The sequence below is a fragment of the Tricharina praecox genome, assembly GCF_024521635.1.
Source record: "Tricharina praecox strain CBS 144465 chromosome Unknown BZA05scaffold_11, whole genome shotgun sequence".
Classification (NCBI taxonomy): domain Eukaryota; kingdom Fungi; phylum Ascomycota; class Pezizomycetes; order Pezizales; family Pyronemataceae; genus Tricharina; species Tricharina praecox.
The window spans coordinates 670,036-694,425 of record NW_026250413.1 but is presented as its reverse complement, the minus strand read 5'-3'; the positions used below and the strand labels follow the sequence as shown (position 1 = coordinate 694,425).

At 55.0% G+C, this 24,390-nt stretch overlaps 12 protein-coding genes across 12 annotated transcripts; 5 read left to right on the top strand and 7 right to left on the bottom strand.

The window, feature by feature from the left end:
- Positions 1-177: 177 nt before the first annotated feature.
- On the bottom strand, positions 178-3,455 carry BZA05DRAFT_397346 (uncharacterized protein). Its single transcript, XM_051483605.1, has 8 exons — positions 3,242-3,455; positions 2,556-3,157; positions 2,289-2,500; positions 2,012-2,241; positions 1,798-1,954; positions 1,277-1,741; positions 1,015-1,216; positions 178-956 (listed from the first exon to the last, which is right to left on the bottom strand). The coding sequence occupies exons 1-8, from the start codon at positions 3,414-3,416 to the stop codon at positions 366-368; spliced, it is 2,634 nt and encodes an 877-aa protein (XP_051339749.1). The 5' UTR covers positions 3,417-3,455; the 3' UTR covers positions 178-365.
- Positions 3,456-4,409: 954 nt separating this feature from the next.
- Positions 4,410-6,067, bottom strand: BZA05DRAFT_353112 (mitochondrial carrier domain-containing protein). The gene is made up of 3 exons (XM_051481333.1): positions 5,805-6,067; positions 4,919-5,719; positions 4,410-4,860 (listed from the first exon to the last, which is right to left on the bottom strand). Exons 1-3 carry the CDS (start codon positions 5,881-5,883, stop codon positions 4,823-4,825), a joined length of 918 nt encoding a protein of 305 aa, XP_051339748.1. The 5' UTR covers positions 5,884-6,067; the 3' UTR covers positions 4,410-4,822.
- A 980-nt stretch (positions 6,068-7,047) lies between these two features.
- On the top strand, positions 7,048-9,506 carry BZA05DRAFT_444794 (uncharacterized protein; the record flags this gene model as incomplete). The annotated part of the gene is made up of 6 exons (XM_051486941.1): positions 7,048-7,212; positions 7,344-7,799; positions 7,860-8,410; positions 8,790-8,985; positions 9,042-9,398; positions 9,459-9,506. 6 exons carry the CDS (start codon positions 7,048-7,050, stop codon positions 9,504-9,506), a joined length of 1,773 nt encoding a protein of 590 aa, XP_051339747.1.
- Positions 9,507-11,103: 1,597 nt separating this feature from the next.
- Positions 11,104-12,174, top strand: BZA05DRAFT_40207 (ubiquitin 3 binding protein But2 C-terminal domain-containing protein). The gene is made up of 4 exons (XM_051484068.1): positions 11,104-11,412; positions 11,462-11,775; positions 11,830-11,950; positions 12,018-12,174. Exons 1-4 carry the CDS (start codon positions 11,280-11,282, stop codon positions 12,062-12,064), a joined length of 615 nt encoding a protein of 204 aa, XP_051339746.1. The 5' UTR covers positions 11,104-11,279; the 3' UTR covers positions 12,065-12,174.
- Positions 12,175-12,293: 119 nt separating this feature from the next.
- BZA05DRAFT_337424 (small nuclear ribonucleoprotein smD3-like protein) lies at positions 12,294-12,762 on the bottom strand (the record flags this gene model as incomplete). The annotated part of the gene is made up of 3 exons (XM_051480855.1): positions 12,294-12,402; positions 12,470-12,660; positions 12,718-12,762. 3 exons carry the CDS (start codon positions 12,760-12,762, stop codon positions 12,294-12,296), a joined length of 345 nt encoding a protein of 114 aa, XP_051339745.1.
- A 214-nt stretch (positions 12,763-12,976) lies between these two features.
- BZA05DRAFT_397335 (uncharacterized protein) lies at positions 12,977-14,215 on the top strand. The gene is made up of 2 exons (XM_051483604.1): positions 12,977-13,099; positions 13,147-14,215. The coding sequence occupies exons 1-2, from the start codon at positions 13,008-13,010 to the stop codon at positions 14,183-14,185; spliced, it is 1,131 nt and encodes a 376-aa protein (XP_051339744.1). The 5' UTR covers positions 12,977-13,007; the 3' UTR covers positions 14,186-14,215.
- Positions 14,216-14,223: 8 nt separating this feature from the next.
- On the bottom strand, positions 14,224-15,334 carry BZA05DRAFT_397333 (ubiquitin-related domain-containing protein). Its single transcript, XM_051483603.1, has 5 exons — positions 15,160-15,334; positions 15,082-15,088; positions 14,877-14,959; positions 14,585-14,793; positions 14,224-14,523 (listed from the first exon to the last, which is right to left on the bottom strand). Coding segments are annotated over exons 1-5 (387 nt in total). The 5' UTR covers positions 15,161-15,334; the 3' UTR covers positions 14,224-14,436.
- A 181-nt stretch (positions 15,335-15,515) lies between these two features.
- BZA05DRAFT_397331 (uncharacterized protein) lies at positions 15,516-16,504 on the bottom strand. Its single transcript, XM_051483602.1, has 4 exons — positions 16,382-16,504; positions 16,076-16,303; positions 15,873-16,005; positions 15,516-15,818 (listed from the first exon to the last, which is right to left on the bottom strand). The coding sequence occupies exons 1-4, from the start codon at positions 16,402-16,404 to the stop codon at positions 15,744-15,746; spliced, it is 459 nt and encodes a 152-aa protein (XP_051339742.1). The 5' UTR covers positions 16,405-16,504; the 3' UTR covers positions 15,516-15,743.
- Positions 16,505-16,618: 114 nt separating this feature from the next.
- On the top strand, positions 16,619-18,433 carry BZA05DRAFT_373207 (nucleoporin complex subunit 54-domain-containing protein; the record flags this gene model as incomplete). The annotated part of the gene is made up of 4 exons (XM_051481723.1): positions 16,619-17,534; positions 17,585-17,771; positions 17,822-18,295; positions 18,331-18,433. The coding sequence occupies exons 1-4, from the start codon at positions 16,832-16,834 to the stop codon at positions 18,431-18,433; spliced, it is 1,467 nt and encodes a 488-aa protein (XP_051339741.1). The 5' UTR covers positions 16,619-16,831.
- Positions 18,434-18,727: 294 nt separating this feature from the next.
- On the bottom strand, positions 18,728-18,995 carry BZA05DRAFT_444787 (uncharacterized protein; the record flags this gene model as incomplete). Its single annotated transcript, XM_051486940.1, has 3 exons — positions 18,728-18,765; positions 18,819-18,917; positions 18,983-18,995. 3 exons carry the CDS (start codon positions 18,993-18,995, stop codon positions 18,728-18,730), a joined length of 150 nt encoding a protein of 49 aa, XP_051339740.1.
- Positions 18,996-19,278: 283 nt separating this feature from the next.
- On the top strand, positions 19,279-20,907 carry BZA05DRAFT_40074 (uncharacterized protein). Its single transcript, XM_051483929.1, has 3 exons — positions 19,279-19,829; positions 19,921-20,485; positions 20,541-20,907. The coding sequence occupies exons 1-3, from the start codon at positions 19,412-19,414 to the stop codon at positions 20,770-20,772; spliced, it is 1,215 nt and encodes a 404-aa protein (XP_051339739.1). The 5' UTR covers positions 19,279-19,411; the 3' UTR covers positions 20,773-20,907.
- Positions 20,908-21,105: 198 nt separating this feature from the next.
- On the bottom strand, positions 21,106-24,292 carry BZA05DRAFT_337050 (telomere length regulation protein-domain-containing protein; the record flags this gene model as incomplete). The annotated part of the gene is made up of 4 exons (XM_051480839.1): positions 21,106-22,213; positions 22,276-22,798; positions 22,923-23,372; positions 23,437-24,292. The coding sequence occupies 4 exons, from the start codon at positions 24,290-24,292 to the stop codon at positions 21,106-21,108; spliced, it is 2,937 nt and encodes a 978-aa protein (XP_051339738.1).
- Between the last annotated feature and the right edge of the window lie 98 nt (positions 24,293-24,390).

The following is a 24,390-nucleotide window of genomic DNA, read 5'->3' as shown; positions in this document are numbered from 1 at the left end:
AAATGAGGAAATTTTGTGAGTTGCTTGTTAGTAGGGCAGGTTGTGTTGTTGCTGTGCACAGAAACGAGAAGAAGAGTGTTTGTTTTGGTTGAATGATTGTCTCTATGTCGAAGATGTGAACCACGATCTGAATGTATGAATGTATTAAATACAAGGATGCAAGATGCATGCAACACCCTTCGGCAAACAGAACAGCAGCGCAGGAGAGGTCTACGGCACAGATGCAATAGTACAACAGTATCAAGCAGGCACGTGATGGTATTCTGTATGTGTCTGCATGCATTTGTGCATACGTGCATTGCTGGAATTCGTGCCGTCTTGATCATGCCTCGGCTGTCTGTTTGGATGAAAGACAACAGCGAGGCTCATACATACGAAGCCCTTGAGACTCGCCATGTGGAGTCAAACATTCCAAGTGCTTTTGCTCCGCCCACCCCTGCCCAGCTCGAGTCTCTCCCGATCACAACAAAGTCGGGCTGGCCCACTCCGGTCCTGAGCGGCAAGAGGCGAGTAGCGGCAAGCAGGCCGGCCTCGTCTGCTCCCCACAGCACGAGCATCAACCGTCCCCGGGGGAGAGGGCAGATGTATATTGCGCCCATTCCGCTTTCAATTTTTAGCCGCTTTGTCTTGCCCATCGCATCGGTGATCTCAACGGCCTTGTCCGAGATGGTGATGGGAAAGCTATCGGTGGCACATGCGAGATCTGGCGATGGTCGGCCAAAAATGACTGCGTTGCCATCGGCGCTGGTATCTTCGAGCTGGCTGGTAATCTCGGTGTCTGCTGCGAAGAACTGATAGAGGTTCCTCGATACGTCTAGTGCTGCAGCCCGCTCAAAGGCAGTTGCTCCTGTGGGAACCATTATGCGGAACGGTCCGCGGGAAGCAAGGAAGGCGTCCAATGCACCACACTGCCGTCTAGCCCTCTCGCCCTCTCGCCAGTCCGCATCTTCCGTAACCTACAACGCATCGTTAGCCATGCCAACCATCGGCGAAATTCTAGTCCCATGACCATACCATCCAAGAACCGCTATTCGAAAGCAAAACCGTCGACGAAGGATTCCAGACAGCCGGGAAAACGACGGCTTGCTCGTCGACAATCACTCGCTCCGGATATTCGCTGGTATATGACCTCAGTCCCGCAAAATGCCATCTGCGGATGTTCGAAGTCGTCAGGGACCAGGTGCTGCCTTGCACCTCGACGTCTATACGGCCGATTCTGGGATGGCAAGTCAGAAAGGCCGTCACGGGGCACGGTGTGGAATCGGTATGTACATACCTATCCGGTTCTTCAAGTTGGTCCACAATGATACCACCTCTTGAGCCCATATCTGCAGGATTTGCCACAACTAGCGAGAATTTATCAGGCAACTCTGGAACCACTGGCTTGTCGTTCAGATGGTGTCTCAGGAATTCGGGCAGTCTACTGTCGGTCATGACCCCCTCCCACCAATGTCCCTTGTGCGGAATCTCCCAATACTCAGTCAACCAATCTTCTTCTGCGATAAGCTGATGCATTCGTCTGGAATGATAGACCGGAACGTTATCGTCGTCTCTTCCATGCTGTTGCAATACAGGCGTGCCTCGCACATTCGGAGCCAGGAGCTCGTGCTTATAGCTGTTCAACGATGCGAGGACTATCGCATTCTTTCGAGGATCGGATTCATGCCACATGTGGTATGGCACATACACGGGAATGGAAAGGTATCCCGAAAGTGGTGCTGCGGCGATGATATTGTCACTCCTACAGGCCATTAATCTTGGGGATTTCCACCTTGAAGCGTTTTGATATCGGATTACCTATGCGTGAGCGCATACCAAGTCCCTTGCCCGCCGTTTGAATGGCCACTGACAACCCATCTATCAAGGTGTACGCCTTGCCGTGTCCAGTTCACCTTCTTCATCCATCGAGGTATCGCCGCAATCGCAGCTTCGACATCGGGGAATCCCCACCTATCTGTGAATCAATCAGCATCTTCGGAAGGGAAGGCGTATAGGGTGACTGGAAACGCACGCCAGTCATCACCACTCCAGGTGGTTCCTCCGCTAGGGAGTACGAGCCATGCACAGAGATCAGGAAGCCCGTCATAAGACTCTTTGGATTGTGGGTTATCTGCTTCCACGCCAGCCCCGTGCAGAGACAGGAAGATAGGCAGTTTTTTCTCCAGTACCGCCTTGCATGGAGCGTTTGGAGACGGCGGTCTAAGTACAGCATACGAAACTATACCGGATGGGTGCAGAAATCTGACTTGTTGGTAATAGGCCAATCAGAGAATATGGGTTGCACTTACGTGTATTTCTGTGGCTGATACCAGTGTTCGATGAGATTTAAATACTTGGTGACCGGCACTTCGTGATCCTCGATCCCGCCCTCTCGCCGATATCTCAACACCATTTCCAAGGTCGTCGTGTTGGCAGGGACGTCTGTAACCCGAAATTTGATCGGCCTGGACTGTCCGGGTGCCAATCTTACCGACTCGAACCCCGCCACTCTGGTGGAATTCTTCAGAAACTTCCGGTTAGAAATTTCCACTGATAGTGGGGGAGTATCCACTTACTCTCTTTCCGCGTACACCCACCACCTGGATCCAGTCCACGCCATCATTCCGGACCGGAACACTCACCCACTCACCCACCAATCTTCCTTCAACCACATCAGGCACCACCACGCCCTCTCCCACGCTCATTCCACCCTCCACAACCACTGCCTCAACCCTAAACTTGACACTATCTACGCCCCCAAACGCTCTAATATCATGCGTTACCCTAACATCAATAGCATGCCTTCCGGCAGGCAGCCTGACCACCAACGGGGCGCGGCGGAACTCGTAATAATCCCCGCCTACATGTCGTCTCCCCGCAATACTGAACTCCGCAGCCGCGCCAGAGATATACAGCGCCACCGTCGCCTCGGAGCACAACACCACCTCGCCGCGCGCCCAAGCTTGGAACTGCAACGCCGACCAGCCGTACACGGACCGGAGGGCGTCCCAGTCCACCTCCGGGAAGGAGACCAGGACGTTTCCGCCAGAGGCTGTAGCTGCCGACCAGCCCGCGGTCCCGTTCGGGGCCAGGGCACTCGGAAAGCTCCCGTTAGAGGAGAAGCTCAATGCTCCGAACCCGCCGTATCGCGAGACTGGGTCGCCGGTCCATTCGGCTTCTGGAGAGGCACACCATTGTTAGTTGGTGGTGGTTACGCGGCTAGGTGCTTGGCTGGCTTAGCTGGCTTAGCTGGCTGGCTTACCGCGTGTACCTAGCTGGAACGGCCCCAGAAGATCCCAGCTAGTGGAAATATTTACGGCGCGTGGGCACGATTGTGTTGGTATTGGTGAGGATACCGACGCTAATATGCGCAACGCTGATAGGAGTGGCAGCTGCATTATCAAGAAGGTGGGGATTGTTATTTCGTGAAGATGCATCGTGTGGGGAAGCTGGTTAACCACTACTAGAGGATCTAGAGTACTGACTGGCGGCCCAGGGGCCGGGGCACGCGCGTATTTATGTATTGCCATGAATCTACATTATGAAGCAGCGAGAAGTAATGACCAAAGTGACGGCTGGATGCAAGATAAGAGGAGGCTGGTCGTCGGGTTTCTGCATTCATAGAACTACTTGAAGCTTCACCCCCTCCCGTAACGTCCCGTTCCGTTGATCACCCTCAAATCTCCAGTCGGTAGTAGGTACACTGCACCAGCCAGCCAAACTAGCATGAAGACCGAAGTTGACTATGAGGTGGATAGGCTCACGCGTTTGATCTTCTAGTGCCCACAAGGCGATGCTCGAACCGGTGCCAACTGCCAAGTGGTTGACCGGCGTCTGTCCCATCCCATCCCACAGCACGACGTCGTAGCGCGAGGCCATCATGGAACAGGTACGCGTTTAGCGCGTCTAGGTTCTGAGTACAGCACGTGACCGGAACAAAGATTTTCCGAAGAATGTTGGACTCCGTATGATGTACGGAGCATCTACATATGGATGTCTGAGAAGTCACGATATGGACGGGGTATGGGCTGGTTTGTATGGATGGTGTTTATGGCGGTGGCTGCGATTGAGGATTGAGTTCCTGCATTGGAGTAATTGGGAAACCCTCGGAGGCTCGGACTCAGACTCGGACTCGGATCCACAGCCACAGCCACGGAGCTGTGTACATAGGGTCATCCGAATAATCTGTTTGGCATAACTGCAGGCAGTTGGACTGGAATGGGGAGACTATCTACGGTAGCTGCCGGTTGTCGTAGGCTGGGGAATTCCATGATCGTCAGACAAGGGAGTGGCCAGTGAATGACGGCCAATACTAATAGCTCGACACCCTCCTTTGAAATCGTTACTTTTTCTTCCTAGGCGAGAGAGTACCTAGACGAGTTCTAATCGATATCACGAGCTGAGAAATAGGTGGAAGGGAGGAGCCGATCTGAACTCGAAGCGTGGATATCATATCACCATCCAATCTACCCAGGTATACCTCTCTCTCTCTATGTACGTACATACAAATACACCCATCTCTCTAGAGCGGAGAATAAATAAAATCCATGCTTTACGCCGGTCTCATCACTAACTTTCTTTCATCAAAGGTATGCAAAAAACAAACCAACAGTTGTCCGAATCCCATAAGCAAAAAAAACAAAAAAACGCAATTCCGAAGTCTACCCTAATAATACAATACACATGCATGTGCATCCATCCATCCAATTCCACCAAATCAGTTTTTTTTTTGGTACGCCGTAGTAAATTGCAAGTTTTCCGTCCCGTTTGCTCCGAGTCGTCAGGGGGTATAAATCGGTGAGTAGGGTGGAGCGGGATTGGGAAGGAGGGAGGAAGGAGGTGTTTACAAAATCTTGTCGAACGCGGGGATCAAAGTTTGTGCTATCATATGGTCAGCCGTACTTCGGGGAAGTGGATGTGGGGAAACGGGAGATCTTACCCAGCCAGAAAGAGAACACGAGCTTAGGTCCGGTCATCAACAGCTTAGGAGTAAGACCCTTGAAGAACGAAGTGGCACCCTCATTCTTCATCATTTTGGTAATGATCTTGAAGCCGCTCTCGGGGTTCTCGAAGTTGCGGTTCTGAATACGGGTCTTGATGACGTCGAGGGGAGCTGAGACAACTAGGGATGCGGTAGCACCAGCAATCGACGCGATGAAGTTCTGGCTCCAGGTAGCCTTGTTGTAGTCGGCAATGCCGAGGGCCTCCTTGGCGAATGCGGAACCTCCGAAGAGCGCAAACGATCCGGGAGCGTTACGGGCGGCGGTCCAGCCCCATCCACGGTAGAGTCCGAAACCCTCGTCGGAAATGATCTTGAACAGACCACGGCCGCGGAACGCCTCGGGGTTCGTCTGGCGCTTGATCTTCAGGACGTCAAGGGGCAGGAGCACGATCTCTCCGATACCGATGATGGAACCGGCGGTGGCGTGCATGATCGCCTTTCCGGTACCCTTGCCGAAGGTGCGGTCGAACTTGTCGCCGTGGTGGGTTCCGAGGTAGTCGCGGACGAAAGGCTGTCCACCGTATTTGTAGATGCGCTGCAGAACTTTGTAGCCGGCGGCGTATCCGAGACCGGGGAAGAGCGAGAGGAACTTGCGCCCGACGGTGGCAGAGGCGTACTCCTTGAAGATCACTGTACGGAGAGTGTTGCTGGAGGAAATCTTGCCCTGGTTGGACATCAGACGCTTGGCGATTGTGTCCACGGGGTGGAAGATGGCCAACTCGGCGATACCGGCGGAGCCTGGGGAGTGTTAGCAATGGCCATTGAGGGGCAGAGGCGGTGATTGCGTGTGTAATCCTTCAATTCCACCACGAGCTGAACGTACCAGAACCGAGGAGACGAGCTAGAGTCGACTCCTTCTTAACCGACTTCGCCGACGAAGAGGATGCTGCTATGGGAGACATGGTGGACGAGGTTTGCGTAGTAGGAGGTGGGAGGAGAGGAGAGGGCTCGTGTGATTGTGAGAATCTGAGGAGTTCGTGGAGCGCAAGACGAAGGAGGAGGAGTAGAAGGAGGAGAGGACTGAGGGACGTATCAACGATGTATAAAACACGGCGAGTGATAAGCAGAGGAAGCGAGAAAAAAAAGTTGCAACGCGAGCTAAAATCTGCACGGGCTTTGAACCCCCGCCCCCGGCTTGTTCCTTTCCCCGGGCCCACGCACGACGAAAAAGACCGATAGTCCACACCACGTCGCCCAAATGTTTCAATACATGCTAAACTTGGCGGTTATTTGTTCTTCATATGAATCTGCAAGCTTTGTCGCTGTAGTTTTCTTTGTCTGTGAATCATCGGTTTGTGGGCAATGTGGCTTGGCAAAGCATGAGTCAGCGTCGACAGAGGCCGGTCAACATGCATTCGTCGTTCCCTAACCTCATCTCCGACTTCAACCTTCAATATCACTGACTCCACCTCTCTTCATCACCACCTCCACGTCTCCACAGCCACCTTCGTCCGTACGCAAATCACAAAGCCGGTCGACTCTTCCACCGACAGTGCTCTTCCACCGAGTCTTCCCGGCGCGACAACTTCCCGCACAGTCTTGGTCTAACCACCCCCCTCGCTCCGTTTCGCGTGTAGTTCATAGGGACAGAGAGAAGCACGCGTGTGTGTCTGTGGCAGAAGTTCCTTCATCCGGGCACAGCAAGAGCAGAAGCAAAAGCAAGAGGAATAGAAGGGAACGCAGGGTCTGAAGGATCAAGAATCGCGACATTTGGACATTGTGTGATTCTTTTTCCTGGCCGATACCAAATCTATCTTGCTTTTTTCTTTCTCGCTTTGCGTAGTTAGGTTGCAACCGTTTAGTGTCAGGACGACGGAGAAGAGAACGGAGAAGTTCAAGAGAAGGAGAAGAAGAAAAGAAGAAAAAGCTGTTGTCGCGATTACAATTGTGCCTCCAACTGCCTGTCTGTCTGCGCACTCTTTGTTCACCTACTCACTTCAACTTCAACACTAACACCACCAACTCCCGGCATCCTCGCCCGAACACCCTCCGACACACGACTTCTTTCCTCAGGCTCGCGTTTATACACACAATATTCAACATACACACAGTTCAACAACAAGGCAATGTCAGGTTTGTCTTCTGATGAGTTGGCGGAGGATTACAAGGCCTCGCTTGAAGATTTGTCTTTCAACTCTAGGTACGAAATTAGCAATCTCACTGTCATCGCAAGGGAGAATATCCATGCAGCTCAAGCGATTGCCAGGACACTAGAGCAGCACATCCATAATGTAGGTTCATACACTCTCCCCCGGTGTAGGTACCCGTCGTCAGGTTGAGTCAGGTTCTATATAAACCACCCTCCCCCCAATATATGATGACAAAGTTACCGTGACAACAGGAGAGCTAACGACTTCTCCAGACCGCACCGTCGCGAAAACTCCCCGCACTGTACCTTCTCGACTCTATCGCCAAAAATGTCGGCACTCCCTACACCCTATTCTTCCAGCGGAACTTGTACCAGACCTTCATGGATGCATACATAGTGGTTGAACAACCGGTGCGACGGAAACTCGAGGAGATGCTCCAGACATGGAAGCAGGCAGTTCCAGGTTCGACCTCGTCAGCGCCGGTCTTTGGACAGGAGGTCACACGCAAAATCGACAATGCTCTGATCAAGGCTCGGACCGCGGCGCTGCATTTTCAGCAGAAACAGATGCGACAGAGCCAGGCCCTCGGTCTGGACAGAGCGGTCGGCAGGACCCCGCCCCCGCAACAGTTCAGAAATACTCCGCCACCACATCCTAATGGCCATGGATACGAGGATTATCACAGAAGTGCTACTGGAACACCCCAGGCACAGCAAAACGGTACTGCGGTGGGTGGGCATAAGAACCATTTGGGGGGGACGCAGGCTTATACATCTATGTCTTCTCAGTCGGCCATGGGCAACGCTTCGGCTTCTGGGGGATTGCAGCAGCTTCCCCTTCAGGGGGGCCCACCGCCACAAGCTGGTGGAAATGTAGACACGTTGCAAAGTGATATCTTCCGCCTCATTGATTCGTGTCAAACGGCCGTTAAACGCGAGCCACAGAATCACGAGTTGCAGAAGCGACTACAGGCCTTGGTTGACCTCCGGAACATCCTGAAGACTCAACAGCTGCCCGAAGCCCAGCTTGTACTCATCCGAGATCAGGTCCGGGCTCTGGCCAACCCGACTCCACCGCCGCCGGTGATGGCTCCGACTCCACCGCCGCCACAGCCACCCGCCCCTCAGATGCCGCCGCCATTGCCGATGTTGAGCACTCAGGATTTGGCCTCTCTCCTGGCCACGGTTCCCCTCCCTCCTCCAGGTTCTCAGCCGCCAATGGGTATGCCGGCCTCCTTTTCACTACCTCCGGCTCCGATGATGGTCCCGCCGCCCATCCAGCCACCACCTCCGCCACCGCCAGCAATGCCCAACTTTGGTAACATGGATCCAGCGGCTTTGTTCGCTTCCCTACAAAAAGCTGGACTGCTACCAAACCTCCCCCCTCCCCCCCCCTCCCCCTCCAGTTGGACAGCCTCTCTCGTTTCCTCTTCCATTACTGCATCCGAGGAATGTGATGTCCCAGCAGCCACAGCCGGCGAACCACCGTCAGCAGAATCAGTCGAACACAGGTAACAGAGCAAGGGACTGGCGTTCAATCGATGTAGAAATGAAATCGCTCTCTTTGAAAATGTAGTGTGCTCCCACTCACCTTTCATTCATTTCTCCCATATCTGTGGCCTTGCCCACTTGTTCCACAAAACTTGAAGGAAAACACGAATTGTCGCACCGAGATTGTACATATGCTGATTTTGGACCGTTCTCGGGCTTTCCTTGTAGGCCTCGTCCGCACCTCATCCCCAGACTGAATGAGACTCTCCCGAACAAGTGCAGCTCCTGCGCCAGACGCTTTGAAGATTCGGAGAAAGGCCGCGCGGAGAAGAGGGCGCATCTTGATTGGCACTTCCGTGTGCACCAGCGCATGGCCGAGAGTGTCAAGCGTGGTCAGAACAGGAGTTGGTATGTTGACGAAGAGGTATGTGTCCCCCCCATCACCAAATCACGGCCGTGGAGAAGCTAATCCTTTTGCAGGAATGGATCAAGACTCCGGATGAAGCAGAAGACATTATGACTGCCGACGCCGAGGCCGCTTCCTCCGCACCAAAACAGGAGACCCAGCAAGCCGCTGCCGAAGAGCTCCGACGCCAATACGTTGTCGTCCCCGATGCAACCGAGACGCACAGGGTGTGTCCCATCTGTCAGGAGGAGCTCAAGTACGTCTGGCACGACGAGACCGACGAGTTTGTCTGGATGGACGCCAAGCAGGTCGGAAATAGGATCTACCACGCCAGCTGTCATGCAGAAGCTAGTAAAGACCGTGCTGGTGCGGCTGCCCCGGGAAGTAGAGGGGGTACACCCGAGAGTGTGGGTGTTAAACGCAAGGCCGAGGTGGGTTTCTCCTCCTATCCATCCCCTTGTTCTTTAAGCAGTACTGATGAGACATCATAGGACGACGAGGCCGAGAGAAAAGTCAAGGTCAAATGTGAGTCTGCTTAGGCTTTCACTTGCACCTACGATTGTAGATGTCACGACAGCCTATATGGATCGAAGTGGGAAACAAAAATCTTGAGGGAGTAATGACTGGGTTGATTCTCTTATCTTTTCGCACGGGCGTTACTTGCATTCGCATCTTCCTTTTTTTTTCTTGTTTCATTTCTTTCGCTGGTTCGCTTTTTTACTAGGTTGAGTCGTGGAGAAGGGGATTTGGGCTGGGAGGAGTTCCATGACAATGCGGGAGAGGGGAGTACATACTACCGCCTTTAGCTACGACTGATATTACTCGTTACTGCTGCTCTTGTTCCCACTGCAAAACTTCATGAAGTTATCTTATTTGCAATCAACTGTCTTTACACACCTTTCGTTTCGTTTGATTTCAGTGAAGTGGAGTGAAGTGAAAACCCGAATCCATCGAACCAAATGCAAGTGAGTATCCATGCCGCGCGCTCTTTTGTGCTGGAGCCATTTGCCGTCCTGCTGCTACCACTTCACCCGTGCTGTCCAGCCATCTCAATCGCCCATGTGAAAACGCTGAGCCCACGGGTGTGTTCCTACAACGGTACCGTTTACCCTCTAAGTTCAAGTATCTCAGGACCTGACCTAGGTTCATAGTACGGAAGCTTGCAGCACCCCCTCACCGCCGGTGCCTTCGAGCAGTGGCATGTTTACCACGAGATTTCCAAGTCCAAGCCGGCATCCGACTTCGCCGCTAGGTCTATAGACGACAAATACGAAGGGGTAGGTGCATCTCCGCCTATGCTACCGTCCGACCCCGGGTCCGGAGCCGGGTCCAGGGCCGAAACCGGGCGTTAGGTCGGTAGTACGTTTGCAGCTGGAGATCGTTTCCCCGGGTGGTTGTGGTATGCACGATTATTACGTTACGGGAACTTAGCGGACCGGAGCGGACCGGAGGAAAGTGGCGAGACGGGGTGGTCTCCTGCCTGCCTGCCGAGACGGCACGGGACCAGCCAGGGAGCTTGAACTGATCGGCATGGGGACAGGCCAGGGCTATAATCGGAAGCAAAGGTCAGTCCGTTCAGTATGCCCGCAATTGAGTCCACACACACGGATGAAGTTCATCCTCCCTACACGTACAGTACGTCCGACGAGTCTGCTACACTCTAGACCTTTTGCACGTGAACAGAAACGGTTCTATCGGTATCATCTGCAAAAACATCTCAAGGTACACAGGCGCACAACACAGTCCGTGGTCCTCGACTACCTAGCCGGTACGGACACCTGCAGATACAGCTTCAGTTCTACATTACACTATTCAAGCGAAACAGCCACATGGAAGCACGAGCACGCACGGGTGCTTGGCCAGCTGCGGAATATGATACCATCTCCGGCGCTCTTTTCCACGGTTTCCACTCTATATTTGAATCGGAACTCCCGGATACCACGGTCTGTGGCCCTGTAGGATGTTTACGTCCCTAAAATTACGATATATCAACGGTTTCTTCGTATTACCAGAGCACTACCTGCTGTACCTTACATGCTAGTAGCAACGGTTCGTAAAGCTGGCGGAAGTGAGCGGAAATATCGGTCCACGAAGGAGGGTCCTGTATACACGTGGGTAACAGTGATAGCTGATAGTTCACGGCATCAGGCTACTTCATATCAATCCTTTCCACGGTCCACAGAACCAAACCTTGATATGAGCATCTGATCAGACGGCATACGAGGAAGATCATGCCGTTATTTCCGTAGGAGCCATCGGTGTATAAATTCACCCTCATCGTCCAGCATATCTATCGTCTCCTCACCGCAAACATGAAGTTCATCGGCACCCTCCTGACCCTCTTCCTGACGCTCACCAGCACTCTCAGCGCCCCCATCGCCGAAGAAGGCGCAGAGGACGTATCCGCCGCCTCCCTCAAGAGAGTTGTCTTCCCCAACTACCTCGGTCCCCCCCCCCCCCTCCCCCCAGTCGTCCCTTCACTAACGATCCCCAGTCCCAATCCTCCAAGACGACCCCGACACTACCTTCCCCACGCAATACACAGGCGACGTCTCCTACAACGGCCCCAGCGCCGGCAACGAATGGCGGCTTCTCGTGGGCTTCGACGTTCCCGCGAATGTCGGCACGCGCTGCTCGATCAAGTTCCGCCTGCCCATGAAGGAAGACGACGTGGGAGGCTATGAGTGGGTTGTTGTCGGCAGCGGGAAGCTGGATGTCTGGAGCCTCAAGAGTATCATCATTAATGGTGGCACGTCGTGGAATAATAAGCCCGCGAGGACGACGGTTAAGCCGCAGTTCGTCATAACGGTGAGTACCCCGTGAAACGAAATGGTAGGGAAACGGGGGGCTGATAGGGCATAGCAACCGCTGGAGGGTGGAGATGCAATGGTTGTGGGTGCTACAATCCCGTGCAAGGGTGGTCAGCGTATGGACTTTGAGGTGGCAGCGAGTCGCCCAGGGTTGGCGTTTTTCCACTGGTTCGGTGAGTATCACGTTTTCCGGACGAAGTGAATGGGTGATTGGCCATGCATATACTAACGTCTGCCCAGAATTGACGGATCCTCAGAGCGGGATTACGCTGAACATGTATACGTGAAAGGTCCGTCTCAAAGGGAAGACAGGGGATTTCAAGAAGGAGGATCAAATTTTCAATTGCTCTTATGTACGATCGCGAATGAACGAGAAGTCTGGTTTCTGCACAAGCAATCACTCGCCTATGTGAAGAATGAGCTCAATATTCGCACCTAATATTACAGCCCCAATCATACCTGATCCGCTGAGAGCGCAATTGCATTGAGCAATCACCAAAACGACAAAGCACACAACTACGCACGACCAGCCCTCTGACCCCTCGCCCTATTCACCGTAGCTCTTCCTCTGGCCAAACCCACACCTCGTCCACGAACCGTCCTCGATCTAAACATTGGGGCGTTCCTGCACAATCCTGTATCAGCATCCCATCCCAGCCCATTTCCTACTGGTGTAGCGGGCGGATAAGTACCTCAACATGTCGGGCACGATGAAGAACCGTACGTGCGATCCGCGGATGTACACTTGGTCGAGATGCGAGACGCGGCCGTCGCGCGCGGTCACCGTGATATCGCGCAGCTGCACATTCATGTTGTCTTCCGCCTCGATGAGCTTGCCGCGGAAAATTTGGCCCGACGTGAGTTCGAGCGTGCAGACGTGGCCCTAGTCGTGGGTGTCAGCTTCCAAGGGCTCGAGAGAGCCGAGAGGGGAAGTGCGCACTTGGGCCTCGTTCAGGAGCTTGATGGGGATTCCGATGCTGCCCATTGTGAATGTGTTCTTGTGTGGTGGTTGATTGAGATGGGGTGGTGGTGCTGCGATGTAGGGTGGTGGCTGTGCTGGTGCTGGTGCTGGGGAGGTAGGGTGTAGTTAATTGTGAACGTGAAGTTGACTACGACGCGGCTCTTTTGGCGTGGTGGTGCGTTTCGTTTCAGCTTTCGATTTTAACTAGCTTGAGCCTCAAGTCACCCCACGGCCGTCGCACCGCCCCACCAACGACCATATCTCGAAAAATGTCCTCAGAACCACCACCGACGGCGGCTGTATGCACGCGCTGCAAAGAGAACCCCGGAATCTACACCCTCCGTCTCGATCCCCACTGCAGGTCCGCTTTCGCGCCCTCTCCCAGCTCACCCAGCTAACCGGCCGCAGTGACTGTTTCTCCCACTACATCCGGTCCAAATGCATCAAGCGCATAGAATCGTACAAGATCCGATCTCTCCCCAACGGCTCAATCCCGGTGTTCCTTCTTCCCCTGTCTCTCGGCGTCTCCTCCACCGCGCTCCTCCAGATCCTTTCCACCGCACTCACAACGCAACGGCAAAAAGTCAGCCGCGCACGCTACACCCTCAAGATCGTGCACATCGACGAGTCGCTCCTCAATGCGCGCGCGCCGCCGGCGGCAGATCTCGCCGCGATACGCGAACGATTTCCGGAGGCGGGGGAGTACAGTGTTGTGAAGTTGGAGGAAATATACTCGTTTGAAGGAGAAGGATCCGGCGAAGGATCCGGCGAGGGGGACGGGGAAGACAACGCCGCCCGTCTGCGGCAGACATTGCAATCCCTCCCCAGTCCCACCAGCCGAGAAGACCTCGCGCGGGTGTTGCGCACGCGATTGATCCAGCGTCTCGCCGCTCAGCACGGGTGCGCCGGGATACTCTGGGGGAGCTCGACCACTACACTCGCGTCGCAAATCCTCACCTCCTCCGCCCTGGGCCGCGGGGCGAGCCTGCCGTTTCTCACACAGGACGGAGTACACGAGGGCGTGCTGAGCTACCATCCGCTGAGGGATGTGTTCAAGAAGGAATTGGTAACGTTTGTGAAGGATGTAGTGCAACCGAGTCTGTGGGGATTGTGTACGGCGGAAGAGGGGAGGCAAAGGCATAGTGCGGCCAATGCGATCAGTGCCAGGAATATCACCGTGGGGGAACTGCTGACGCAGTACTTTGAGACGATGGAGGTGCAGTATCCCAGTACGGTTAGTAATGTGGTCAGGATGGGGGATCGGTTGAAGACGGTGGGAGAGGAGAGAAGGTGTTGTACGCTATGCGGCTTGTCTGTGGATGGGGGTGGGAATGGTCTGACATTAGGGGCGGAGGAGAATGGGGATGAAGTGCCTAGGGAGATGTGCTATGGATGCTTGAGGTCGACTCATGGTGCCACGGTGGAGTTGAGTTGGCCTGTATTATAATAGATTGAATCATGAAGCCATAGATTCTGGATACTTTGGCGTTACTTAAGAGATGCATATCACTGGCGAGCTCAATACGAGACATGTGCTACGCATCACGTCGAAGGATTGGGAATTCCATAACCATTTATTTCGTTATTGAACAGAACCCATGTGTGACCCAAATGAAGCAGCAGTAAAAGGAAAAGCCCAGACACTCCCACCGCAAGAACAAACTCCTGACCTGGTTTTTTTTTGCAGGGGCGAGACGTTTACTTCAGCTTCTTCTTGGGGCGGAGCTGGTTGGTGTGTCCACACTTCCGCTTGCGGCAGTTGGTGGCGCGAGGAGGAAGACGAGCCTGCATGATCATCGTCAGTATTAGGACGCGTATGGAGATTTGGTAGTGTGGGATCGCGTACGTAGCACTTGCGGCAGATCATCTTCTCGCAGTTGTACTTGGACGCCAGGACCTTGAGGGAGGGCTCGATAACACCACCACGGAGACGGAGGACCAAGTGGAGGGTCGACTCCTTCTGGATGTTGTAGTCAGAGAGGGTACGGCCGTCCTCGAGCTGCTTTCCGGCGAAGATCAAGCGCTGCTGGTCCGGGGGGATTCCCTCCTTCTCCTCTGCATTTCCACCATAACCGTTAACTTTCCGCACTTTCTTGGCTGATTCGTGACGCGGGGAGAGGACGATAGTGGTGACGTACGGATCTTCGTTTTAACATTGTCGATGGTGTCGGAGGACTCGACCTCAAGGGTGATGGTCTTGCCCGTCAAGGTCTTGACGAAGCTGTGTGATGACCACCGTCAGTCTTCCATTTCGTTTCTTATGCCGCGGCTCGCTCCGATTCGGTAGAGGGTCGTGTGTAGGTAGGTCGTCGGTCGCGGGCTGGGGTTCATGGGGAAACTCACATCTGCACTGAAACGTCACGAAGGAATTAGAATTAGCGATATGTCCATTCAGCATTTTGGGGGACGCGAAATACGTACTCTTTGCGGCGTTGGACTGTGGTTTGTTAGTTGGGTTCGGTCTCGCAGTTCAAGGTTGGACTTGGGTGCTGCTCTTCGCGCTTCGTTGCAAGTATCTTGGGCGAGAAGCGAGGGTTGGGGGAGGAGCAGTCACAGTTTTGTGCGTTGGTGGCAATCCGGAGGGCACGTGATGAGGCTATTGTGTGTGTGTGTGTTTGTGTGTTTATGTGGCGTGACCCTATCGGGGCTAGCGGTGGCTGACGCACATCGCGTGTTTACCCGGCGGAGAAGGCTGAGGCTGAGGCCACAGGAGCCTTGCTCACTGGCTTCCAATCATGGTTGACGTAAATGTCAAGCATAGAATCTCACTGGATACCCCCCAAGCTCTAGATACCTCACAGCTCTACTTTTCGGTAAAAACTCAACATAGACAGAATACTAGAATTTGCGCAATGTAATGTGTACAGATGGACCGCCCCATTTATTGCTGAAGCCTGTATGGTACAGCAATCCCGTCCCCGACAGCAGCCTTTCGCCCGGTATATGACGGTTAACGGTTGAAGCTCCTCGTCCTTTCCCGCCAAACCATGACTACATCTAAGGGTCTATTTGAAGGTGCTGGAGCGGAGGTGTATCGGTGTCTCCCCCTTGGGTGTGTCGGGAATGACCTTGGAGAGTTTCTGTAGAAGGTCAGCAAGGACTAGCACCGCATATATGCGCTTCTGAACACTGACCAGCTTCTCGAAAACGCAAGCATTGAACGGTTTCTCCTGATTCCTACAGTGCCACAGCTCCATGTTGTTGTTCTGGAGACACTGCCAATGCGTTCTGAACTCGGAAAGGCAGTGCTTGTTGATATCGGCAATGCTACCATTACACCCCCGTTAGCCCGTGCGCGCCCGGAACGTTCCTAGCTGCTCGAGTGGAGAGAACATACACCGAAGCCGCACAGCGCGTAACCCGTCTCCCCTCCTTCAAGCAGTCCAGCTCTCCCCGTCCCTGTGCCTCGGCCTTGCAGAGCATGTAGTCCTCGTTGTAGGGCCTGCACTTGTCGCCGATAAAGAACGCCGCGGAAGTCAGTGGAGCAGAGGAAGCGCCGACCTCCTCCACCTTGGGGATGTGGTCGGGCATCGGCGTCTTATCGATGAGGACAGCATGGGTGAAGCTGCGGATGCGCGCGCGCGGGGTCAGCAAACCATCTCCGTGTTTTCGTGATGAGTCTGAGATCGCAGAGGTTTCTCACATAGCTTCCCGGTTGGTGGCCATGGTTGTGTTTTAGGATGAGCAGTGCGCGGTCGGAGAGCCAATTGCCTGGGCGGGGATGGATTGTTTTCGAGGTTCGAGGTTTGGATGTTTCGTGGAAAAGCCCCCGGTTGGTCTCCACATTCGCTGTTCCCGCAATGACGCGGGTTACTAAGCCGGCTATTTACGATATTGGAGGGCTTGGCTCAGTGGGAACGTAGCATAGCAACAATAGCAACCGCGACAAGACGCGACTCTTCAACACGACTCTTCAACACGACGCTGCACGGGACGAAAGAGAAAAAAAAAGAGTAGAGTAAGAGCGTTTTTGCGCCAACCACGATAACGGCTACAGCGATTCTATCCCCTTCGATTGCCACCACCAATCTTCAACACCCACTCCTACGCACCACCAGCTACTCATCGCATCACCCCCTCCAACGCGACAGCAATGTCGCTCTTCGGCGGTCAGCAACAGTCTAGCGGCGGCGGCGGCCTTTTCGGCTCGACCACAACTCAGCCTCAAACAGGTGGACTGTTCGGACAGACGCAGCAACAGCCTCAGCAATCCGGTGGTCTTTTCGGTCAAACGAATCAACAGCAGCAGCAAACTGGCGGTTTGTTCGGACAGACAAATCCGCAGACCGGGGGAGGAGGACTATTTGGCCAGACTGCACAGCAGCAGCCTCAGCAGTCTGGAGGTGGGCTGTTTGGACAGACTACTACGCAACCTCAACAGTCAGGTGGAGGATTGTTCGGGCAGACTATGCAGCAACCTCAGCAGCAGCAGTCCGGTGGAGGCCTATTTGGACAGTCGATGCAACAACCTCAGCAGCCGGGAGGACTCTTTGGCCAACAGCAGCCCCAGCAGCAGCAGCAGGGTGGTGGGTTGTTCGGACAACAAAACCAGCAACAGCAAATGGGTAATGGTGCTGGTATGTTTGGTCAGACAACCCAGCAGCCACAGCAACAGACCGGAGGCTTTTTCGGTGGGCAGAATCAGCAGCAACAATCGGGAGGAGGATTTTTTGGCCAGCAGCAGCCCCAGCAACAGCAGGGCGGAGGGCTTTTCGGGCAGTCGCAATTTGGAGGAGGAGGCATGTTGGGTGCTACAAACATGCAGCAGCAGCAGATGCAGCAGCAGCAACAGCAAGGTATATTCAGTATCGCTATTTGAAGTCCAGCACCGACTGACCCTCCGTAGGATCAAATGCTACCACCGAGAAGATCTACCGGGTTAGGTGTTCGTGGGATGTGACCCACCCCGATTACGCGTTCAAATACTACTTCTACAACCACATCGGCAAGGAACGGGCAGTGGTTTACCAAAAGCCCCCCGGTGACGACACCGAGGCATGGGAGAAAGCGTGGGCCGAGCGACCCAATGATGCGTAAGGACATCACCTCCGGGCATTCCTGCGGCATCACTGACTTACAACAGCTGCGTACCCGTTCGGGCCAACGGCTTCAAGGACCTTGACCAGCGAGTACAATCCCAGCAAGGCCAGGTCAATCAGTTCCGTACATCGCTACACACAATCCAGGAGAAGCTCGCTGCGATCCTGAACCAGCACGATCTGACCACCAGCATCAAACTTGAAGACTGCCGACGGAGACACATGGCACTTGCTCGTCGCGCGCTATCTCTGGCGGCCAAGGTGCAGGTCCTCAAGAATCGGGGATACGCCCTCCAGCCGGAAGAGGAGATGTTGAAGAAGCGGCTCGAAGGCTTAGCCAAGAATGTTCAGGATCCTGCCGCTACGGGAAGGATGAACGAAATCTGGGCGCGCATGATGGTGGTTCAGGAGAAGGCGCGGGTCATGGAGGAGAGCATGGGCAAGGTCGAGATCGTCTGGGATGAGAACCAGCTCCAGATAACCGGAAAGGCAAGTCTTCACGCAGCTCTTCGCAACAAGTACATTTACTGACCTACCTTTAGCTACTGGGAAGCAACTCCGATGGCCTAGCACACCTGACCAAAGAAGTCCTCGCCATCGAAAAGTCACTTGCCGAATGGCAGGAGGCGAACCAGGGTCGTCACGGCTTTCTATGATAGCTGTAGAGTCGAAGTGGTTGACGAACAACATTGATATCTGCAAGGGAACCGCGTTTTCTTTTCTTTTCCTTTCTTTTTATAAATCCTTCATACCTGGATGTGCATCAGGGTGTAGTGGTAGATAATGACGATTGGGCATGAGGCATGGGAGCTTTGCATTGAATCGAGATACTGTGCGGACTATATCCGAACCATGAAAATTGTTTGAGCTCCGTACCCGTCTTATAATACAGCCGTGACGCGGGGTCCCCTCGCTCTCACGCACCACCCATTCCTCCTTACGTCCGCAATCTAAAGAAGCTTCTGAACGTACTCAACCGCGAACGGAGCTGCATACCCCATGTCAGCCCAAGCCCCACACCTCACAGCAAGGAGAACCTACAGAGGTAGAGCAGGAAACATGTCGCAGCCGTGAACTGGATAGCACTCTTGGCCATAGCCTCTTGCTGCCTGACCTCGGCGATGCTGGGTGGTGGCGGTGCTATTCCTCCCACTCTGATTAGTCCAAGCCCGTCCGTCTCCTATGCTTCCTGGGATCGAGAATACCTCCTCCGAACATTGTGATTGCTGCTGTTGGTTGGTTGGCTGTTTGGTGGAGGGGCGAGGTGGATGTGGTGTTTGGGTTTTTTTTCGGGTGACGTTTTTGTTCTGGATTGTCGAGTGGTGGTTGCCGGCCGGCCTGCGTCTGGTTCGCGTAGAGTTCAGCTAGCGTCTAGTTGAGCTAGCGTCGAGTGTGGGCGAAGGGGGCAACATTCCTTTCCTTTCTCGACCACAAGCTTCTCTTCTTCTATTTCTCTACTTTACTACCACGACAACACAACACAACTACACAACACAACTACAAGCTGCTCTTCTTCTGTTTCTCTACCACGACCACACAAGACAATACACGACAAAACACGACACTGCAGCTACGCCAGGAGCTTTGTAGAAGCGGACACGAAGCACAACTGGTAGCGAGCGACAATTTTCACGATGTCGGACACAGAACACGCGCCTGCCGTCGCCGTCGACGGGGCACCCGCCGATGCCGCCAACGACAATAATACCACCACCGCGACCGCGGCCTCGCCTCCAAGCGCTGCCTCTCCTCCTGCCACCGCGGCCTCCCCTGCCCCCCGCTACGACGACGACGGTGACGACAGTCAACTGTCCGACCTTGACGATGAGATCTTCGCCGACTACAACGAACCCGGCGGCAGTCGCGCGGTCGACGAGTCGATCCCAATAGATGAGGACACGATCGTGAATTTGGGAAAGTTCAAGAAGAAGAAGGGCTCAATGGGTGAGGTCAAGGAAAAGAAGCGGCGTCGCCGGGATAAGGCGGTGAGAATGGACGATGAGCCCGACTTGGAGCAGCCGGTGGCGGAGATTGAGCTCACAGAGGAGGAGAGTATGTATTTCCCAATGGTTGTGGGGGCGGTGCTACCCGTCAGCCAGTGTTGAGGTTTTGCGTGGGAAGGTGACTGATGTGGTGTGAACAGAGCGCAGGAGGGATCTCGATCGTAAGATGGACGAAGCTCTCAAGGGTCCCAAGAAGAAGAAGAGAAGAAAGAACGACCACGACCTCGAGCGTATGGACGATGAGACGGTGGAGAACCTACGCCTCGCGATGCTCGAAGCCGCCAAATGCGACACTGAGGCAGTCGATAATAACCTTCCGGCTACCCACAAGCTGGCCATGGTCGACGAGGTCCGCGATCTGCTCGGACGTCAGACGCTCCTGTCCGTCGCAGTCGACTGCGGCATTCTGAAGGGAATTCGCCGCTGGCTTGAACCCCTGCCGAACAAATCGCTCCCCGCGTACAATGTACAGAAGTTGATGTTTGAGATCTTGGCGAAGTTGAAGCCGGATTTCACACATCTCCAGGAGAGTGGAATTGGGAAGATCGTCATGTTCTATACCAAGGACGCGAGGCCGGAGAGACACATCAAGCGTGAGGCGGAGAAGCTGGTTAGAGATTGGTCTCGACCCATTCTGGGACGCAGCGACGACTATCGCTCTCGGGAGGTCCCCAAAGCCGGCGACTCTCGTCCTATGCCTTCTAGGTATATCCACCCCCTCCTCCTCACGGTTTATGTTCAATACTAACCTTATTGTCAGCCAACCTCGCAAGAACAGCGCCGACGACACCAACAACGCTCGCGCAGCCCTTGCAGCTCCGAAGAAGAATACCGGACGCGCCACGGTCATGATGCCGTCCAGCCAGAGCTACGAGATCGCGCCGAAGGATCGTGTCGTGAGTGGCTCGCGGACTTTTGCGAAGCCCATGAACGCCCAGGGCGAGGCCTTCATCAGGAAGATGAAGGCGAAGAAGGCGAAGGCTCAGAGGTAGTGGGCAGGGTCGGATGGGATGGGGATTTTTTTGTTTTTGTTTTTGTTTTTGCTTTCTTTCTGAAGTTGATCACTCGCAATCTGTGTGATCGGATGGGAATGGGGATTTTTTTCTCTTTACTTTCTTTTTGATGTGGATCACTCGCCATTTGTGCTCAGTGCTTCATTTTACTGCTTTCTACTTCATTTTTTGTTCTTCTCTTTGCTTGCTTTTCGTACTTCGTTCTCATAGCTACGGTGTGGGTGTTTCTGTATCTCTGTCCATTATAAAATGCACAAAATCATCAACTGATTCCCATCGAGTCCACCAGTGCCCATCCACCCACTCACTCACCTAGAACCCCTCATCTACGCCCGACCCCGCAAACAGCACCCTCCTCCACCCCTCCTCGACCTCTCCAATCCTAACCAACACCCCCGCGGCCAGCGCCCTCGTCCTCTCCTCGGCGTCACCATCACCATCGACCCACCTCTCCGCAAACCCCCTCCACTCGCCCAGCACGCCTCCAAACTCCTCGGCGACGCCCCTCGCCCCCCTCCCCCCAGCAAGATTAACCTCTAGCACCGTGAGCACTCCCAGCAGCACCGCCTCACGCACACGGCCCTCGCCCGCGGCGGCAGCTGCGGCGGCTGCGGAGCCCCTTATCCCCGCCAGCAGCTGCAGCACCTCGCGACACATATCTGCCAGCGCGGGCGCGGCCGGCCCCGCCGCGTGCACGAGTACCGACAAGGTGTTGAGGAGGTGCACTAGTAGCGCGGGGTCGGCGTGTGGTTGTGCGCCTGCGTAGTCGCGCGCCGCGATGCTCCAGCCGCCGGTTAGGGGGAGGAGGAGGTAAGGGAATGCCTGCAGGATGGGACGGGTGGTGGGCACGGGAGTGCGGGATTGGACTGCGAGGCGGGAGGAGAAGGTGCGCACCTTGAGGATACGGGGGCCGCTGAGGGAGTCGGCGGCACGGGCGGCGAGGGGGGTTAGGTACGTGTTTGCGAGAGTGGAGGAGAGGGAGGTGATAGGGTCCGAGGTGGAGCCCCAGACAGAGGATATGTGCGCTGGGAGGTGCGGGGTGGTGGGGGGAGGGGCGGAGGTGAAGCCGGCGAGCTCCCGTGCGGCTAGGCCGAGTGTGGAGAGGAGCATGGCGCGCTGCGCGAGGCCGTAGTCTCCCGTGTAGAAGGAACGCGCGGTCCAGGGGCCCATCTTCTCGGGCGCGGCGAGGATCAGTGCGACCAGGGCGTCGCGGCGCAGCTCGTCGAACGTGGGGATGTCGTAGCGGTCGTCGAGGCCGGCAAAGGCGGCGGCGAGCTGGGAGAGGTGAGAGATCACTTCTTTGCTGGTGTTGCCGGGGCCGGATTTGCGCCGGATGAGCGCCGAGGCGTGTTGCAGCGCCAGGAGCTGCTTGTCGTAATTGTCCGGCGAGAGGAGGTAGGAGAGGAGTTGGCGAATGTAACTATCATTGAGGTGTTAGACGGTGATGATCAAGGCGAGGTAGGGTGGTTTTGTGAGACTTACACTGGTGGTGATGGCTTGTTCCTGTCTATCGTCGTTGCGTCCTCGTCTGGTGCATCCTCTGTGTCGGAGTCGGGGAGAGCATATGGCGTGAACTCGTCGTCTTCTTCCTCTTCCTCCTCCTCGTCTTCCTGCTCATCGACAACCTGAATCCCCGAGGAACTGACCGTAGTACTCGTAGCAGCAACCACGGGCTTGCGCTTCTTAACCACGGACTTCGGAGCAGAAATCAAATCCTTGATGTCCCCAATCTTATCCTCGATGTACGGAATCGACTTCCACCATTTAGCATCCGAGCCCAGCATATCCTCGGTTTCGAAGGACATCTTCATCTTTGCGTCCTTGTCGACGAGAGCCGAGAAGGCCTCGCCCACGATCATCCCCAGGAACCTAGAGCGATGCGATGAGGACGCAATGTGGTTCGAGACGCCGCTGAGGTAGTTTAATGATCGGGCCAGGCGGGCGAGGAGTGAGGGGGAGTTCTGGCGCGCGATACCTGCGCACAGTAGGAGGATCTGGACGCTCACTTACGAGCAATGAGCTTCGAGTCCATGCATTCACGGTGGGTAAACAATGTAATTTTTGAATATATACAGGTGGTGACGGAAAACAAAAGAAAAAAAAAGGATGGGTGGAGGACCGAGACGGACCTTCTTGCCGCATAATAGGGGTGTGTTTTATCCAGAGCTTGTCGGCAAACTGCTGCAGCAGCTTCTCAAATAGCCCTCTGAACGCCAATCCTTCATGCGCCAGTACCGCCATGATGGCCCTTCTGAGAGCGATGGGCTCGCCAATGCCCCCGCCAGAGCTCGAAGTAAGCCACTCCAGGACCAGAGATCGGTAATCGTCATCGTGCAGTACGATCTTCTCCAGGAGTGCGGCGGCGCCAGCGACTTTGGCTTCGTCGTGTTTCCACCACGTTTCGTCACCATCCTCGAAGGCATCCGATTGTAGATGCCGAGTCGAGATCACTCGCAACAATGAGAGGATGAATGTTCGCTTATCATGTACCGGCAGCAGAACAACCAGCTTCCTCAGGCGGACCGCCGAGTCATCCTGGGGAGTGATAAGCTTGTGCACCAGGCCATCCACCACACTGTCTATTTCCCGCACGCACTGTCAGCATGCAATGTCCAGTCAGCGCCATGTCACCCACCTACATACCCGAGTATCCCAGCCTGAAGCTCGCCGTCAGCAGCACCGACATTGCTTTCCAGGCGGCAGCATCGTCGGCCTCGTCGGGATCGAAGCCTAAGCACGCCTCTGCGATTCCGCGTCCCAGCCAGAGCGCATAGAGCTTTCCGGTTCCCACCCAGCGCTCCTGCGGTGTTAGCCGACCCAGCGTGGTCTCAGCCTCGGCCGCCACGCTCAGTAAGCGGCCGCCGCCGACCAACGTCGCAAACTCCTTCCACAGTATGTCCCTTTTCATCTCCGTCTCCTTCACGATAGAGAGTTCCCACACGCTGTGTACGAAATCCGCCCGCCCCAACACCACCTGCAACAGGTCCAGTAGATCCCCCAGATTTTGGCGAGCGCCACTCGCCCCCGCCGCCTCCTCGTTTCTGGCAGGTGGTATCAGGGCTTTTAACCTCGCCGTGATGCCGCCGAGCCCCGTGGGGGAGCCTAAACATCTTGCCAGCGCCCCGCGTTCCCGCTTCAGCACGGCCCAGAAATCTGGAAGCGTTCGTTCGAGCAGGACCTTTGTGATCTGCGAGGAGTGCGGGGAGGGCCTAAGGATGTCGTGATCGAGACTGAGGTCGAGGCAACGGAAACAGCGTACGACGGTATCGTACGTGGGGCTGGGGGAGCGAAGTTGGTCGAGGATCTCGGATAAGGAGGATTGCTGCGTCACGGGCGGAGCTGCCGATGGATTGTCGCTCCGGGTGGGGCCTGCAGTGGTGGTGGCGGTGGTAGTGGTGGTGGCAATAGTTAGGAACTCTTCCTGCGCTGGTGCTGCTGCTGCCGTGCCATTTGTGGTGGTGCGGGGTGGAGGACGTGTCGCTATTATGAGGCCGTCCATGGTATTATATTGGAGGGAGATTTGAAGTTTTTTCTTGTACTTCTCTTGCTACCTTGCGAGTATTGTCACCGAGAACAGACACAGCGTCTCACTTCTCA

Excerpts from the sequence above, each read along its gene's own strand:
- BZA05DRAFT_397346 (XM_051483605.1), bottom strand. The coding sequence starts at position 3,416 with ATGCATCTTCACGAAATAACAATCCCCACCTTCTTGATAATGCAGCTG. Across the intron at positions 2,242-2,288 it reads TATCAGCCACAGAAATACAC|ATTTCTGCACCCATCCGGTA; the intron begins GTAAGTGCAACC and ends CCAACAAGTCAG. Across the intron at positions 957-1,014 it reads CGAATAGCGGTTCTTGGATG|GTTACGGAAGATGCGGACTG; the intron begins GTATGGTCATGG and ends GATGCGTTGTAG.
- BZA05DRAFT_353112 (XM_051481333.1), bottom strand. The coding sequence starts at position 5,883 with ATGTCTCCCATAGCAGCATCCTCTTCGTCGGCGAAGTCGGTTAAGAAG. Across the intron at positions 5,720-5,804 it reads AGCTCGTCTCCTCGGTTCTG|GCTCCGCCGGTATCGCCGAG; the intron begins GTACGTTCAGCT and ends AACACTCCCCAG. Across the intron at positions 4,861-4,918 it reads CGTGTTCTCTTTCTGGCTGG|CACAAACTTTGATCCCCGCG; the intron begins GTAAGATCTCCC and ends ACCATATGATAG.
- BZA05DRAFT_40207 (XM_051484068.1), top strand. The coding sequence starts at position 11,280 with ATGAAGTTCATCGGCACCCTCCTGACCCTCTTCCTGACGCTCACCAGC. Across the intron at positions 11,413-11,461 it reads TGTCTTCCCCAACTACCTCG|TCCCAATCCTCCAAGACGAC; the intron begins GTCCCCCCCCCC and ends AACGATCCCCAG. Across the intron at positions 11,951-12,017 it reads GGCGTTTTTCCACTGGTTCG|AATTGACGGATCCTCAGAGC; the intron begins GTGAGTATCACG and ends ACGTCTGCCCAG.
- BZA05DRAFT_397335 (XM_051483604.1), top strand. The coding sequence starts at position 13,008 with ATGTCCTCAGAACCACCACCGACGGCGGCTGTATGCACGCGCTGCAAA. Across the intron at positions 13,100-13,146 it reads CGTCTCGATCCCCACTGCAG|TGACTGTTTCTCCCACTACA; the intron begins GTCCGCTTTCGC and ends AACCGGCCGCAG.
- BZA05DRAFT_397333 (XM_051483603.1), bottom strand. Across the intron at positions 14,794-14,876 it reads CAATGTTAAAACGAAGATCC|AGGAGAAGGAGGGAATCCCC; the intron begins GTACGTCACCAC and ends GTGGAAATGCAG. Across the intron at positions 14,524-14,584 it reads TGATCTGCCGCAAGTGCTAC|GCTCGTCTTCCTCCTCGCGC; the intron begins GTACGCGATCCC and ends ATGATCATGCAG.
- BZA05DRAFT_397331 (XM_051483602.1), bottom strand. The coding sequence starts at position 16,404 with ATGGCCACCAACCGGGAAGCTAT. Across the intron at positions 16,304-16,381 it reads GCCACCAACCGGGAAGCTAT|CTTCACCCATGCTGTCCTCA; the intron begins GTGAGAAACCTC and ends GCGCATCCGCAG. Across the intron at positions 15,819-15,872 it reads CTTGCGTTTTCGAGAAGCTG|AAACTCTCCAAGGTCATTCC; the intron begins GTCAGTGTTCAG and ends GACCTTCTACAG.
- BZA05DRAFT_40074 (XM_051483929.1), top strand. The coding sequence starts at position 19,412 with ATGTCGGACACAGAACACGCGCCTGCCGTCGCCGTCGACGGGGCACCC. Across the intron at positions 19,830-19,920 it reads TGAGCTCACAGAGGAGGAGA|AGCGCAGGAGGGATCTCGAT; the intron begins GTATGTATTTCC and ends TGGTGTGAACAG. Across the intron at positions 20,486-20,540 it reads TCTCGTCCTATGCCTTCTAG|CCAACCTCGCAAGAACAGCG; the intron begins GTATATCCACCC and ends CCTTATTGTCAG.